The sequence below is a fragment of the Anneissia japonica genome, unplaced genomic scaffold (assembly GCF_011630105.1).
Source record: "Anneissia japonica isolate Jap-2015-1 unplaced genomic scaffold, ASM1163010v1 scaffold287704_len1198815_cov201, whole genome shotgun sequence".
NCBI lineage: Eukaryota > Metazoa > Echinodermata > Crinoidea > Comatulida > Comatulidae > Anneissia > Anneissia japonica.
In genome coordinates this window covers 822,437-837,442 of record NW_022731578.1, presented here as the reverse complement: position 1 = coordinate 837,442, position 15,006 = coordinate 822,437, and the positions used below count along the sequence as shown (strand labels likewise).

General features: G+C 30.5%; 1 protein-coding gene across 7 annotated transcripts in view; it reads right to left on the bottom strand.

Annotated features, from left to right (window-relative positions):
• Positions 1-15,006, bottom strand: part of LOC117115421 (multiple PDZ domain protein-like) — a 64,185-nt gene that overhangs the window by 6,242 nt on the left and 42,937 nt on the right. For 6 of the 7 annotated variants that reach the window (XM_033259198.1, XM_033259200.1, XM_033259203.1 and 3 more), the window contains 7 exons: positions 14,460-14,544; positions 10,387-10,498; positions 9,969-10,118; positions 3,735-3,821; positions 2,405-2,506; positions 508-793; positions 193-347 (listed from right to left, as the gene is read on the bottom strand). In XM_033259198.1, the coding sequence (XP_033115089.1) occupies positions 193-347; positions 508-793; positions 2,405-2,506; positions 3,735-3,821; positions 9,969-10,118; positions 10,387-10,498; positions 14,460-14,544 (977 nt within the window). The remainder of the gene's footprint in view (positions 1-192; positions 348-507; positions 794-2,404; positions 2,507-3,734; positions 3,822-9,968; positions 10,119-10,386; positions 10,499-14,459; positions 14,545-15,006) is intronic. The other variant, XM_033259202.1, reaches the window with a different exon arrangement.

The following is a 15,006-nucleotide window of genomic DNA, read 5'->3' as shown; positions in this document are numbered from 1 at the left end:
TCAAAAATTGTCAATTGAGTGTAGGACTAAGGAATTGGCCTTAAGCACCATGTCTTACAAGGAGTGAATATGCAAGCATAAAAAAGGATTATGTTTACAATATAAGATACAATATAATATATATTAAGATATATTCATATAAATGCATATTTTAATTTTGGTCCTATGATGGTTACTTTGTTAATGACTTACCAAGGGTGTATCACTTCCACCCACAATGCTCAGTCCAAGTCCTGTACTTCCTTTTGGGATGATGATAGTAGTCTCCTGTCCAGGCACCAATTCACAAGTGTATGGGTCTTGTGGTTCAGTCTTAATTGGAGCAAAGGTGGCTGGAGGAAGAGATTCTACAGGATGATTTCAAACAAAAACAAATCTTAAACAACACGGTAATGGTAACAATAAAGATAATGACAACCATAACAATAAAAATACAGTAATATCATTATTTTTTAAGACGTATCTTCATGATATTTTTAAATCCTAATTAAATTCTGATATTCCTACCTGATACCTCTGGAGTTGGAGGTTTTGACTTCTCTTTGGCCTTTTGTTCCGGTTGAATGATGACCTCCTTTACAAAATGTTTACTAGGTACTTCAGATTTTGCTTGGAATTCAGTAGTAGATTTTGTTAGATGAGCTGTTGGTTGGTTGGCATTGGTTGTATTGATTGTTAATACAACCTTGCCTTTTGTATTTTTCAGTACAGATATGGCACTAAGCTTACTCAAGCCTATCAGAGACTGGTTGTTGACTGCCAAGATCTGATCCCCACAACGGAGTCTTCCATCCTACACACAAATATAAAAATAATAAATGTATGTGTGCTGCCAAGTCCTAAGCCTGGTTTCCATAAAAATTGCTAACCGATTGGTCGGTTGAATCAGGGATCGTTCCCAATTGTGTTGGGGAGAGTTATGCAGTGCAAGGATTACGGTGGAAACGCTGTAGCGACTGTGTAGCGATTCTATGGAATCATTATATCATTCACTGAATTTTCAACATGCATTTCCCTAGTTTTATTTGCTTGTAAAAATTTTTAAAATACAGGTCTTTATTCTATTACTTCAATCACTTTCCTGTTGTCTAAAAAAATTCCTCTCTTTTATCATTATGATAGTTATATTTCTTAGCTTGAATCAAAGCTGCTACAGACTATGGAAAGTGGTCTTTAATTTTGGGGAAACATGTATTAAGCAATAACAAGAATAAAAATGTATAATTTACAATGTACCAATATCTATTAAAGATGCTCATGATGCATACAGTATCAAATTAAAATGAAACAAAATGATAATCTATTGATACAATAATACCATAGCTATGATGAATCTTTATCCATTCATCCTACAAAATATAAACATCCTCACTTCTCTAGCTGTGGTTTTCTGTGGTGTAGAACGTTTAGGATTTTAAGGGCTAGTCAAATGATCCCCCTGAGAGCTTTATTTGCTCATTTTCTTGATGAGTTTGGATCAGCTGGGCCTAGTATCATTTATCTGTTGCAAACTCTAATCTTGAGTAATAATTTCATTACTTATTGAGGCTTAGATATCATCGGATAGGGACTAATTAAATGTGATGCGCAGTGAAAGGTATCCCTGTTAATTAAACTTTACTAAGTAAATGACTGACAGCAGACAATTCGGAGTCGATGTAAAGGGACAAGAAAATGTTGACAAAAATGAATGAATAACGAATACATATAATCATGGAGGAATTAGTTTTAATTATTGTTTTAAAATTATTAACATGATAAATAAAAAATAACACAACACTCATGTAAATATTTTTGCCTACAATTTAAAAATAATTATATTAATAATAAACAATAAACAACCCCAGCAACTATACTATTATTGCTAAAGCTACTGCTAATAATAATATCATGCAATAGATCATCAGTAATATAAATCATTGGAATCCAGTTCTTTAGTGGTTATTTGACATCTTGATAGAGCCGCATCATAATTTGTGGTCATTTCTTCAGGTATTAATGTAAGCCAATGGAATGAGACAAATTCTGACGCATATAATCCGACACACTTCACTCCTAGTTTCACATCTTCCTTTACGTATTTCCATCTGGAAAATTTAGACTGACGGCAAAATTATCATCACATGTGCAAGACAGATGATTGACCAATCGGATACATGGATTAAGAGTTTTTAGTTTTCATTAACAGTGGTCACCCAGTTTCCTTGGCTCATTTAATTTTCTTTATCTCACTCTCTTTCTGGTCATAACTGATACAATTTATATGTATAATTCATCATATCTGGAGTGAATAGGATAGCAAACAAATGTCACAAAGGACTAAAGAAAATAAACAATTAATCAACAAAAAAAGACAACTTTTAACAAAGAAGACAGTGCTTGAATTGTGGATTTGTTTACCAACCTGTGCTGCCGATCCGCCGGCTGTCACATCTTTCACAAATATCCGTGAGTTTCCTTCATCGTCTTTATCTTCTAGGATTGTAAAACCAAGCCCTGTCTGGCCCTGGAATAATTATACAATGAAAACCATTATGATGCTTCTCTAATGAACAGGTCTGATATTACTTGATGGCGATGTATGGAAGATGTCTATGAACTAAAGGTGTTTCTATTTAATTAAATAAAATTTTGCTTATGTTGAACGCTACATGTCATTTCAGACATAAAGATGTTATAATTAGGAAAAAATAACATTAATTTTCATTGAGTGGAATTAAGAAAAACAAATGTCATGTTTTTGCAATTGAAAAAAAAAAAGTAATTGTTGATTATGATTAATATCGTTTATCATTATCCCTTTGCCCGCCCTGCCGCCGCCACCTCTTCTACGCCGTAATTGTTCCATCTCTCTTAGAAACTTCCTCCACACTCAATGTCTTCCATTTTCAGGTCGCTCATTAAGGTTCTTATCTTTCTTTCCACATTGCCATTAAAATTGCTAACGGCCTAACTATTGACCCTATGCTTTTCTCCCCCAATGAGATAAATTAAGCATTCTAAATCAGAATTGTAAGGTATATAAATTGTGATTTTGATTGTGTATATATGTATTGTTAATGAGTGGACAATAGCCCTCAATGGCTTATGAAACAATAAAAATCTTGAATCTCTTGAATTTTGAAAGGTATTAACATCAAAGTTACAATAAGTCATCTTGTATACAATTATACAGGTTCTAAATTTTGCATTACTTTAGTACCAGGTAGTAAGTAGTTTAAGAGATTTATTTTTGTTGGTGTTGCGGTACTGTCTTTCTGTATTTTGTGTGAAATTGCAATTTAAAAAACAATTTTTTTTTAAAGATGTCTAATGATGTAGTTGTTAATTACCTCAAGCACCATCTTCAACAAGTTCTATGCAAATTTGTATCCATTTTATATATACACTTCATTGCATTTATAGCTAAAATAACTCTCTTTTTCATGAAATATATTTTTTAAATATGATAAATCAAGATCTTGGATGTGGATGTGTTTTCATCAAGATATTTATGCGCGTGCATCAATTAAGGCTCAGTCACACATATCTTATCGTACTTGACACGTACAGGGAAGATTTCCCTTTGTTATCTACCATCTTATGTGATAAATAAAATTATGAATTATGAATATCATTCTAGTTGGGGCATAAATGATTTTAACCAACTAAAACATATGTAAATAATATGTATCTAACCGATCAGAATATATGTAACTGAAATTAAATTTCTAAATATAAAAAAGTGAAATTACCCTGGTAAGGTGAATAGTTTGTACATTAGGATAATTCATAAAATCTTTCTTCTTGCCAGACTTCAAACCACCATCTTTGACAGTCAACTAGGAAAATAAATGTAAAAATATTATTAATCACACAATACTTTTATTAGCACGTGTATGTGGAAATCAACTCTAATCAATACTTACATATACGTATCAATACACAATACTATAACTTATCAATACTCATTAATATTCATTATACTCAATAATATGTATCCACATTTATCAACTCAGTATTATTAATCAATACTCAATAAAAATTATCAATACTCATTAATATTCATTACTGTATCCGTGTTTTGTATTTGTTTTGTTTATGTATTTATTTCAAAGAAATATATGCTTTCGTTATTATATGGGTTGCTCGTTACAAGTGCCACTTGATAAATGGTTTTTCCTTTTATCATTTGGCGTATACTTTTTGAGCAGTGCCCTCTTTCACACTAGTCTTTTTCTTTATGAAATCCGACTGGTCAATATTTACCTTTTGTTATATTTTGTTTATATTGTATTGTGTGAAGAAATAAATGATTATTTAAAATTGAAATAAAATGTATCCACATTACCAATGCTCATTATTATTATTCAATACTCAATGAAACTAATCAATACTCATTAATATTCATTATTACTAAATAAAATGTATCCACATTATCAATACTCAATATTAATTAATACTGTACTTAATTAAACTTATCAATACTCAATAATATTTATTAATATGCAATAATAAAATGTATATCAATACTCAATAGAACTTATTAATACTCATTTATAATCATTAATAATCAATAACAAAATGTATCCACATTTATAAATACTGTACTCATTCTTATTAATCAATACTCAGCAATGCAAACCATCCCCCTGGGCAAATCGCTGTGCAAGCCGCTTGTGTTTCCTTGGGCAAGACACTTTACGTTTGACTCTCTCTCTCTACCCAGAAGTACATATGAGTTAGCCTTGAAAATCGACTCATTATTCCCTTGGAATTAGTACAAAACAGGTGAAACAACATGTCAATTTTGAAATTGTAATTTTTCATCAAGAAATATCAACCCATTTATTTATTTATCCATTCATTCACGTAAACATTCATCTTTTTAGCTATGCATGCACCTACTCACTTGGCTTTATAATTCACTTATTCCTTATAATATTGCCTAAGTTGTAAAATATAAATTCAAATATGGTTTGCTTGTCACAAAAACAGAAGAAAAGTAATTATACCAAAAGAAATATTTTCAAAAACATGTGAATCCAGACATTACAACCATAAAATATTGAAATACCTCAGCATACCTAATTGGATATTATGTGATGTTAATGGAGGCGATGCCTTGTCAAATGTATCTAATCAGTTTCTCATGGATGCGCTAATATCATTTTTCTATTCATGTTACACTTGTACATTTAAGACATACTTCTAGTTCCAACCGCATCTCAGAAAATACTCCTATCTATTCTTTGCAAAAATAATTCATACTATTTTGCACTATTGCCATCAGGTTTTTCCTTAGTAGTAAGTTGAATTTGGAATTAATTAACACTTTTAATTAATGAAGATTTTTAATGCATTAAATGACTGTCAATGCTGAGTTTATACATCTGTTGTGTTCCCTTCTTTAAGTGGCATGTTCTGTATTTTTGGTTGTGTAATAATAAAAATAATAATAATTTCTGCCTAAACTTTAGACCCTCAAACATACAAAATATTTGTATACTGGTATCAAAAATAACATAATAATAAATTTTAAATCTTGACATTTCTTATTTGAATCTCAAATAAAACAAGATTTTTTTTCAAATAAAATATAAAAAATCGAAATAAATGCATGCTAGAATTGAATCAATAACCCTTCTAAAGTGTATGTTATTACCTCACTCTTCACATGTTTCTTTACCATTTTATCATCTCATCCTCGAATATGTAATGATTATGCGGAAAATGACATCCATTTCCCTTCCCCATGGAATATCTGTAGCCAAGCAGCTAATGCTGGCAGACCAATAAATTTAACAACCACTCTACACGACTTGGCCAATTAACAACCATCTTGAATGATACGGACTGTGAGGTCTAATGAGAGAATTGACCCAATGAGCATTGGAATGGAAGCATCGTACTCTACCATGCTACCGCAGGTCTTTACTTAGCAGAAAAATTTGAATAATCAAACTTTTTAATTAATGAAAATTTTTAATGCATTAAATGACTGTCTATGCTGAGTTGATTCATTTGAAAAATAGATTTAGATTTCAACTGCTTTGTAAAATTTAATTACCTGTATAATTGAAATAGAAAATATTTATATTATTATTTTCAATTATGTAGTAAAAAGTAGTATTCTTTATGATAAAAAGTCCTAAATTTAATAATTATTTGGGAACCGAAGTTATAGTGAATGTTCACATCAAGAATAAATTTTCTGATTACATATTCGAGGATGAGATGATAAAATGGTAAAGAAACTTGTTGAGAGTGAGGTAATAACATACACTTTAGAAGTGTTATTGATTCAATTCTAGCGTGCATTTTTTCGATTTTTTATATTTTATTTGAGAAAAATCTTGTTTTATTTGAGATTCAAATAAGAAATATCAAGATGTGAAAGGATTAAGCATAAAACAACGCAATCAGAAATTATCTATATCTGCTCTCCTACAGCACCCTCTCCTTCCTCATATATCATATTTTTAAAATCATTTTCTGCGGTGTTATCAAAATTGAACAATATTTCAATGTATTAGTATTTTTAAAAAATAAATTGGAAAAGAAACCTTTTTATGAAACAATTTTAATGGCATATTTGTTTGATTAAAATAAGACAATTAGGAGGTGTTTTGGTTTAATGGACTTAGCTGGTGGCAATCTAGATTTAAAGATTAAAAAATGCAGAAAATTGCGCACAATAAACAGACGAACAACGTCCTTCGCTATTAAAATGGGATTGGTTGTGTTTCACACACTGTACGAGTCTCTTGAGAAACGATGTTGAATAAATGAATATAAATTTTAAATTGGATGAGAGAAGACGGACCACTGTGTTCCAGTTAATCCATGCTTTATTTTACAGTCAACACATTCAATAATAGTCATCAAAGGCTTAGAATTGAATAAACGATTATTTCATGAATGGGTGCATTTTGGTCTTTACAATGATTCGGTGGTTGAATTCAAATGATTATGATAAATCGAATAATGAAGATAAGATTCTCACTTATTTTCATGCTATTAACTATCCTTAAATTCTATTGATAATAAATTAACAATCATCTATCATCAGAATTCAGATTACTATTTGACATGCCAAACTCAGTTATGTTTTTTAACATGACAAGTGCCACAATATTAATTTAATATATCAAAAATATTTGGCCAGGGTAAACAAAATACATAAAGAACTTGTCTACTGTTGCATCGACATCAAGAAATTTAAAAGAGATAAAGAAATTTAATACACACAATAATAAATCTACTAAGTTTTGTAAGCTGATGAAAATATTTTAATTATTTAATTGAATTTTATTAAGTTAAACAAACTGTAAGTATTCTATTCTACAGCACAATTGTACACTACAGTAAAAGTGATTGATTAATATTTCTTGTAAATGTGATCACAAGTTTTCTTTAAACATAAGAAATCAATGATATACCCTTTTATCATTTTACTTATCAGTTGTATTTTATTTTTATTCTATATTTACAACTTAGGTGTCAAATTGACTTACATAAAGAAGGTTAATTTAAAAAATGCTATCACAATTCAAATATATTATCTAATTTTGGATTAAAGTTGAATACAACAGAAACCCTAAATATATACTGTTTCTATATATTTATTGGCTTGTAATCAATTATGTTTTTCTTTTTATTCAGTCTGTCTGAAAATCTGCAAAAAAAGAACTTGTTTTCAGCTAAATTGAATCAATCAAATTTTGTGTTTTTGTCTCGCTGGAAGATGAAAATTTATTCAAATCAATGCATATTACCCACAATGCATTGTGGTATCAAGCTACATCAATAACATCTGAAATGTATTCAAGACGAATATGGTACTTTAAGTGCAATATACATTACCCAAAATGCATTGTGGTATTAAGCTCCATCAATTTTATTTGAAATTTATTGAAGAAGTGAATGCACATTACCCAAAATGCATTGTGTATTAAGATATGTCAGTTTTATTTGAAATTTATTCAAGTAGTTAATACAGTATAATAAGGTATAAGATTACCCAAAATGGATAGAGTTCTAAGAGGAATCACACATTTCACCAAATTTTTGTTTAAAATTATTATAAGGATTTAAGTTTAAATGTTGCTTTAAAAACTGAAGGTAGATTCGACTTTAAGAATTGAAGGCGTACATTCAGTGTACATGTGTATCCAGCAATGACCATTCAGTGAATGAGCTCATGGATACAAACAAGTATGAACTTAGCTGAGACGGTAATTAGCATGAGACGATGTGCTTGCTCCCAGGCATATATTAATGTTTCTCCTTTATCCAACTACGATCAGACTTAACCTACCGAACACAAGTGTATGTCAAACACTAAACATAATAAATAAAACAATAAATGAATGAATCAAATATATTATTAAATGAATGAATACATAATGAATTAATGAATAAATAAATAACTAAATGAATGAAGTTAATTAATGAATTTATGAATAGAATTCATAAATGAATTTGGGAGATGAATGAATGAATAAATGAGATAAATGAATAATTAAATAAATTAATTAATTAATTAATGTATAAATAGAATGTATGAAATATATAATTAAATGAATGAATACATTAATGAAATGAATAAAAAACTAAATGAATGAATTACTGAAATGAATTTGAGAGATGAATGAATGGATAAATAAATGAGGTAAATGAATGAATATTTATTTATTTATTTTTATTTTATTCAGTATAAAACCAACAGCGATGAAAACCGCCACTAATAATAAATGGATAAATTGAATGAATTGATTAATGAATGAATGAATAGAATTTATAATGAATAAATGGACATAAGTAAATTGGAGTAAATTAAGAGATATATAATTAAATGAATGAATGGATGAATAAACGATATAGCAGACCAAGTCTTAACAAAATCTATGAGATGCTTGATATTTGGACATGGATGAACTAATAAATAGTTGAAGCAAAGGTAATCCTAAAAATGTCAACTACGCAATCCACTATAGGTAAGTCTTGACAGCTTATTAAAGTATAACTTTCATAGAAAGACTGAGGACCAATCAATGTGCGAAATCAATGGAATCTAGTAGTTGGCTAATTTAATGAAAAAGGGTGCTTAAAGAAGTGCTTAGAATAACTGAAGAATACTGGCATTAATTATTATCATTATCCTAATATCATTTGTAATTCATTCCAAAGACACTTTTGAATTCCAAGTCACTTTTTTGCCAGCTGCATTTTTGTTACTTTCATAAATTTATCACTTTTATACATGATTTGAAATTTCAATTATAAATGAATGTTTAAGTAGATTCACCCTATCATTATGTTAGAAGAGGTCAGAGGTTAGAGTAACCATGCTATTTTTAAACCCTCTAGAACAGATTCACACGGCTGCAACCGTCTTGCATAGATTTGGGTGAAAACAATGTAGAAATTAGAGGAAGAACAAGACAATGTCGTAGAAATTAGAGGAAGAACAAGAACTTAAAAGTCTTCACATTTGCAGAAATGTCAATACGTGCTATTACTATCATCACAATAAGAAATCTCCTTAATGACAAGACCTCAATGTATCACGAAAATATAAATTATAGACAAAAGTAAAATCATAAAATTTCTATCTATGTAATGCAAATGTAGTCTCAAAAACAGTCTCAAGTGCTCAAGGCATAAAATAGGCTAGCTTGTACAGTAACTTCCTTCTCTCTCCTACGGGTGACTTGAGCTACATAGTAAAACCAGTACCAATTACTCTTCTCACTTCACAACAAGAGCTGTTTGGACCAGTTGTTTACATTTGGTCTACGGTTTATATTCTTTATCAGAGAAGACTTGTACCACAACTAGAATAATCTGCCAACTGAACCAGCTTGGCAGATTTTTTGTTACGTTTTTTTGCCTTGGTGCACCAAAACTGAAAACTATACATTGCAGCAACCTGCCTTAACCCTTGGTCATCAGGTCAAAGGGTAGTGAACTATGAAGACACTTACCTGACCAACAGGTGAGGTCAAAGGATGTACAGCTAGCTGATTAATGGCATCATCACTACGACAAATCACCATAGTAACCATCTGACCAGTTGTTTTGATGATAGCAGATGCATTTTGGTGGCTACGTCCATAGACCTGATTTCCATTAATCTGGAAATTAATTCAAAATACAAACATAAAACATTTACAAGAAAATAAGAAATATTCCAAAATTCACGCTGATGGGAGTCCAGATCACAGAAACTGCCCAATGGTGTGAGGTTCTAGAACTTTGCTTATGATAGTCAAACTACCTCTCATACATGCAAAGCAGCATGGCCTAAATAACATTCCTCAGAATCTCATATACACACAAGGTAGTATCATCATCATACCACTAACATACACATTCACACACAAGAATGGTTTAATCACATACCTCTAGAATCTCATCTGCTATTTTCAGTCTTCCATCAACTGCAGCCGAACCATCGGAATCTATTCCAACCACAAATACACTCAACTTGGACTTATCTCGATTTCCAGCAAGGCTGTTGGTAACAATACCAGTATTCAGTTTTTTGTTTTTTTTTATTTTGTTTTTTTAAGGATTTGCTCAAAGTCCTATTTTTTCACTTTACTATTTTACACGTTTCAAACCAACTAACAGTTGTTGCATACTTTGTGGAATTACCTACACATAACAAATGGCAAACCAATCAATAACAGTTATGGTATGCCAGCAAATACACAAAAGTATTGTGTCCAGGGGTGGTGCCAGCAGGGAGGCGCCAGGGCCCCCGTCAGGGAGAAAAACCACAATTTGTCGTGGAGAAAAAACAATTCTTATGTATTTTGTACATATTAGTAGACCCTAAAATTGATTATATAAGCCTTTGAAACCGCTAAATGTTCAAAAGTAGTCCAGGGGCGAAACCCTTGAAAATTTCAAGGGTTCGCCCCTGGACTACTTTTGATACATTTTAAGCGACGCTTATCCATGGCCACTTTGTTCTCGTCGGGGAAGTCTTCCCCTTTGTCAGGGGCAAAGGCCACATTCGTGAAAATCCAGGGCACCACCCCTGATTGTGTCTACAAACTGCTAGGTATTTAAATATATTTCAGTGGTAATTTATTCCAAAATAAAAATTAATTATTTTATCATTATTTTGAACTATTTATCGACTTTATCTGATTCCTGTATAGTAAGATAATTTTGAAAATGATTGATGAAATTGAGTGATGATAATTTCATTTCATTTATTTATTTGTCTCAAACAATTAAAATGTACATAAACAGAAACGGCAAAGATCAATCACAAAAGTACAAAAAAACAGAGACAGGACACTCCAAAAGTAAAATCAATCACTGTCGAGTGGAGGCCCTTTACAAGAAAAACACAATACATACAATATAAAATTCTTCAGAAAGATAAAGAATCGAAAATAAATATTAAAATATAGAAAAATGAGTAAAAATCAATAAAAGAGCAAATTTAATTTAAAGGGTATTTGAGATATAAAAATATTCAGATAAGCATTAAAATTTATCTTAAAACATTTAATGTAAAAATGTCAAACAAATCATCTAAAATAGCATTGCACTTAAAATATATCAAACAAAATTAATTATAATTATTAAAAAGAATGAGGTTAAAAATTTAAAATTTAATTTATTAATTAAGAGTTAGCGTAATGTTTATTCAGATTGCTAAGAAAATATTTGTAACTAGTATTAAGGAGAGAATTTCGGAGGTCAGCAGGTAATGTCTCGCATAATCTAGGAAATGAATTAAAAATTGAGTATTTAAAAGTATTTGTCCTGGCAAAGGAATGAGAAAATTTAAGATTGTCTATATGCCGCACAATCTTAAATTTTCTCATTCCTTTGCCAGGACAAATACTTTTAAATACTCAATTTTCAATTCATTTTATTTAATGAAGAAAGATAATGGTGATATGATGAAGATGATGAAGTTAGAAACAGATGATGATGATTATAATGATGATAACGACGACAATGATAATAATGATGACGATGTTGCTGCTATTGATAATTCTGGTAATAATGATGAAGATGATGATAATGGTGAGGATGATAAAGATAATGGTAATGAAGACGAACAACGACAATTGTGGTGATGATGATGATGATGATGATAATAATGAAGATGATTATAATGAACTTAGGTCAACAACAAGAGGTCATCAAACATACTGTAGAGTATGTTAAAATTATTTCCGAGTACGTTAAAATTATTTCCTAGAAGTAATGTTAATCAAGCTAAAACCTACTTAATAACATTCTATCAACAAGTAACTGACAGGGGCAGGTCCAGCGGGATTGTGCTACAGAACCTATTAAAGTTGGAATTTATGTACTCGTATATACTTTATTTTAACAACTATCGACTATTGGCATTCTTAGAGCCATGTTGAAATCAACAACTGACAATGGAAACTTTTTGAAAATGCTCATTTACAGTACTTTTCTGTGTGCTTAACAAATTATATTATTACTATTAAAAAATCATCGGGGGATGTAAAGCATCAGCAAATGCTGATGAAGTTACAGACACCGGTAACAGCCATCCGGTGTGTTAATAAAAAAAAATTGTGATTCAATTAGAAATGTTTTGAGTAAGTACTTCGTTGATACAGTATTGCTAATAAAGAAATTTCCAATAAAGTATTAACTGAGGATTTTATCAGCCAGATGAAATTGTTTTAAGATCTGAAGCAAAAATATGGTCAAGATAATTATAACCCAGGATGTCTTAATTGGAAAGCAGGTCCTTAACAACAAGGCTTCACTTCAAAAGTCAATACAGTTTAAATTCTGTTCAGCAATGATAAATTGTTGTCCAGCACTTTATCAACTAAAGTAAATTATCTAATGAAACCATGTTAAGATGAATTATTTATTTCTGTGAGGATAATTACAATTTTGAACACACATATTCTTTGTTTTAGAATTGCATTGAAATTAAATGGTCACATGAACCAAGGCACATATAATGGGTTAGAACTAATCATATACAACCTTCAAAAGCTTACAATCATCTACCATAAAAATGTCAAATTTTAAATACACAAATCATATCGAATAATTTACTAGTATCTATACATCCACTCATTTATATAATGAATAATTAATTTATTATTTGTGAATAACATTAACAATAAATATAGTACAATATATGGATTTAATATAAATATTATATTGTCTAATAGTATAACATAATACATGCTATAAATCAATTGTGATGTCATCAATGTAACTCCCAATATTTTCCTATCTTTAACCACTAATTTTTTATTAGTGCACACTTGCTTGATACATAACGCTACTAATTGCTTATTATATGTGTAAAAGTCCTTAAACTAGGTGAAAGCCAATTTAAGGATCTATGCAAAAATATAGAAACAATATTATTTATACACCCATTGGCAATTTCTTTATCATTCTAATTTTAGTTGAAAGCAAAGTACAGTTAAAAGCACATCAATCTATCAATAAAAAAAAAAGTTCAATTTTATTAGTTTGCCATAGCACTATCATTAAAATGCCGCAAGTATTACACTGACTAGAAAAAATAAATATGGAATTAAACAAATACACTCTCATGTCCTTTGACCGAGTGACCTTTCGCACTTCAATGAACATACTCTATAATCAATATCTACCCTACATCATAACCAAACATTTTAATTATTGTACAAATTAAAAGTTTGCAGTTCAATGGTAGAACTAAAACATTCATCCAGATTGACCAAAATGTAAATATCATGGGTCCTACAGAAAGCATTCCACTACAACAAAACAAATTGTATCAATAAAACTTCGTAGTTCAGTGATGGAATTTAAGTATCCATCCAGGTTCTTATAAATGTAAACATCCAGCTGGTACACCCATGATTTAATGTGTTGCAGCTGTAGCTAAATACTGTACTAGAAAGCACTTGCAATACTTCAGCCGCACAGTGGTTAAGATGCTTGCCTTCCAATTTCAGGGTTCTAGGTTCAAATCCTGTCATAGCACAGGAATTTTGTTTCATGACAAACAAAACATTTCCAATCCCTAAGCTTTGTAATGAGAATATGGGCTGACATTTTATAGGGGGGTCACCCACTACATAACTTTTTAAAAAGGGTACATGGTAGGATCAGAGAGATGTAAACGTGGCAAGATTAGAGTAATTAATAATGACATCAGACTTTGGTGAAATACATACATGTAAAATACCCCCCAGCACCAGAAGTGCTTGCTGACTCTGTATTCAATTTTTCTGGCTTATATAGAATTTTACTGATTTTTTTTAAATTGATTTTTGTTGTTTTTTTCTTTTAAATAAAAACCTCATCTTACATTTTAGCTCTGCCTAAATTTATTCTTATTTTTTAAGTAATTTCATCCAAAGTGTTCTTATAAAATGTGTTCTTATTTAAAAAAAAGTATATATGAGTCCCATTAACAGAATATAACATAAGACACTGTAATCTGCACCTACCTCAATCCTAACCCCGTGGCACCCTTCTGGAGGTCAATGATGTGAATCTCCCCTTCAAGGTCATTGTATTTCTGACACATCTTCTCTGAAAAATAAAACATACATAAGGTTAGCTATGATGACTTTTAGTTTGACATCAATGACGCAAAACCTACGAGATAGCTACAAAAAAAAAACTGCAAGTGATACCACTTGGATGAAAGGGGAGGGGGCATTACCCTGTAGGCCAATCTATTTAGGTTGAAATCTAATGAAAATGAAGAGGTAGCTATATACTTGTCCAAATATAGAAAGAACTTTAGCATCTACTCAGACAGGGGAAATTTTAAGCACCTTTTCAGATGGAAGATGCATTAAGCATCTATTCAGATACGGTAGGATAAAAGTAAAACAGCTGCAGGGCAGAGATTCAAGAAGAGCATACATGAGTAATAATAAAAAAGATTAAGATTGATTTAGTAATGCATACTGAGTATGTAAGATTTAATGAATCAGTAAAATAATTAACATTTCTGAAGGATGTCCATTTCAAACATGGCAAACAATG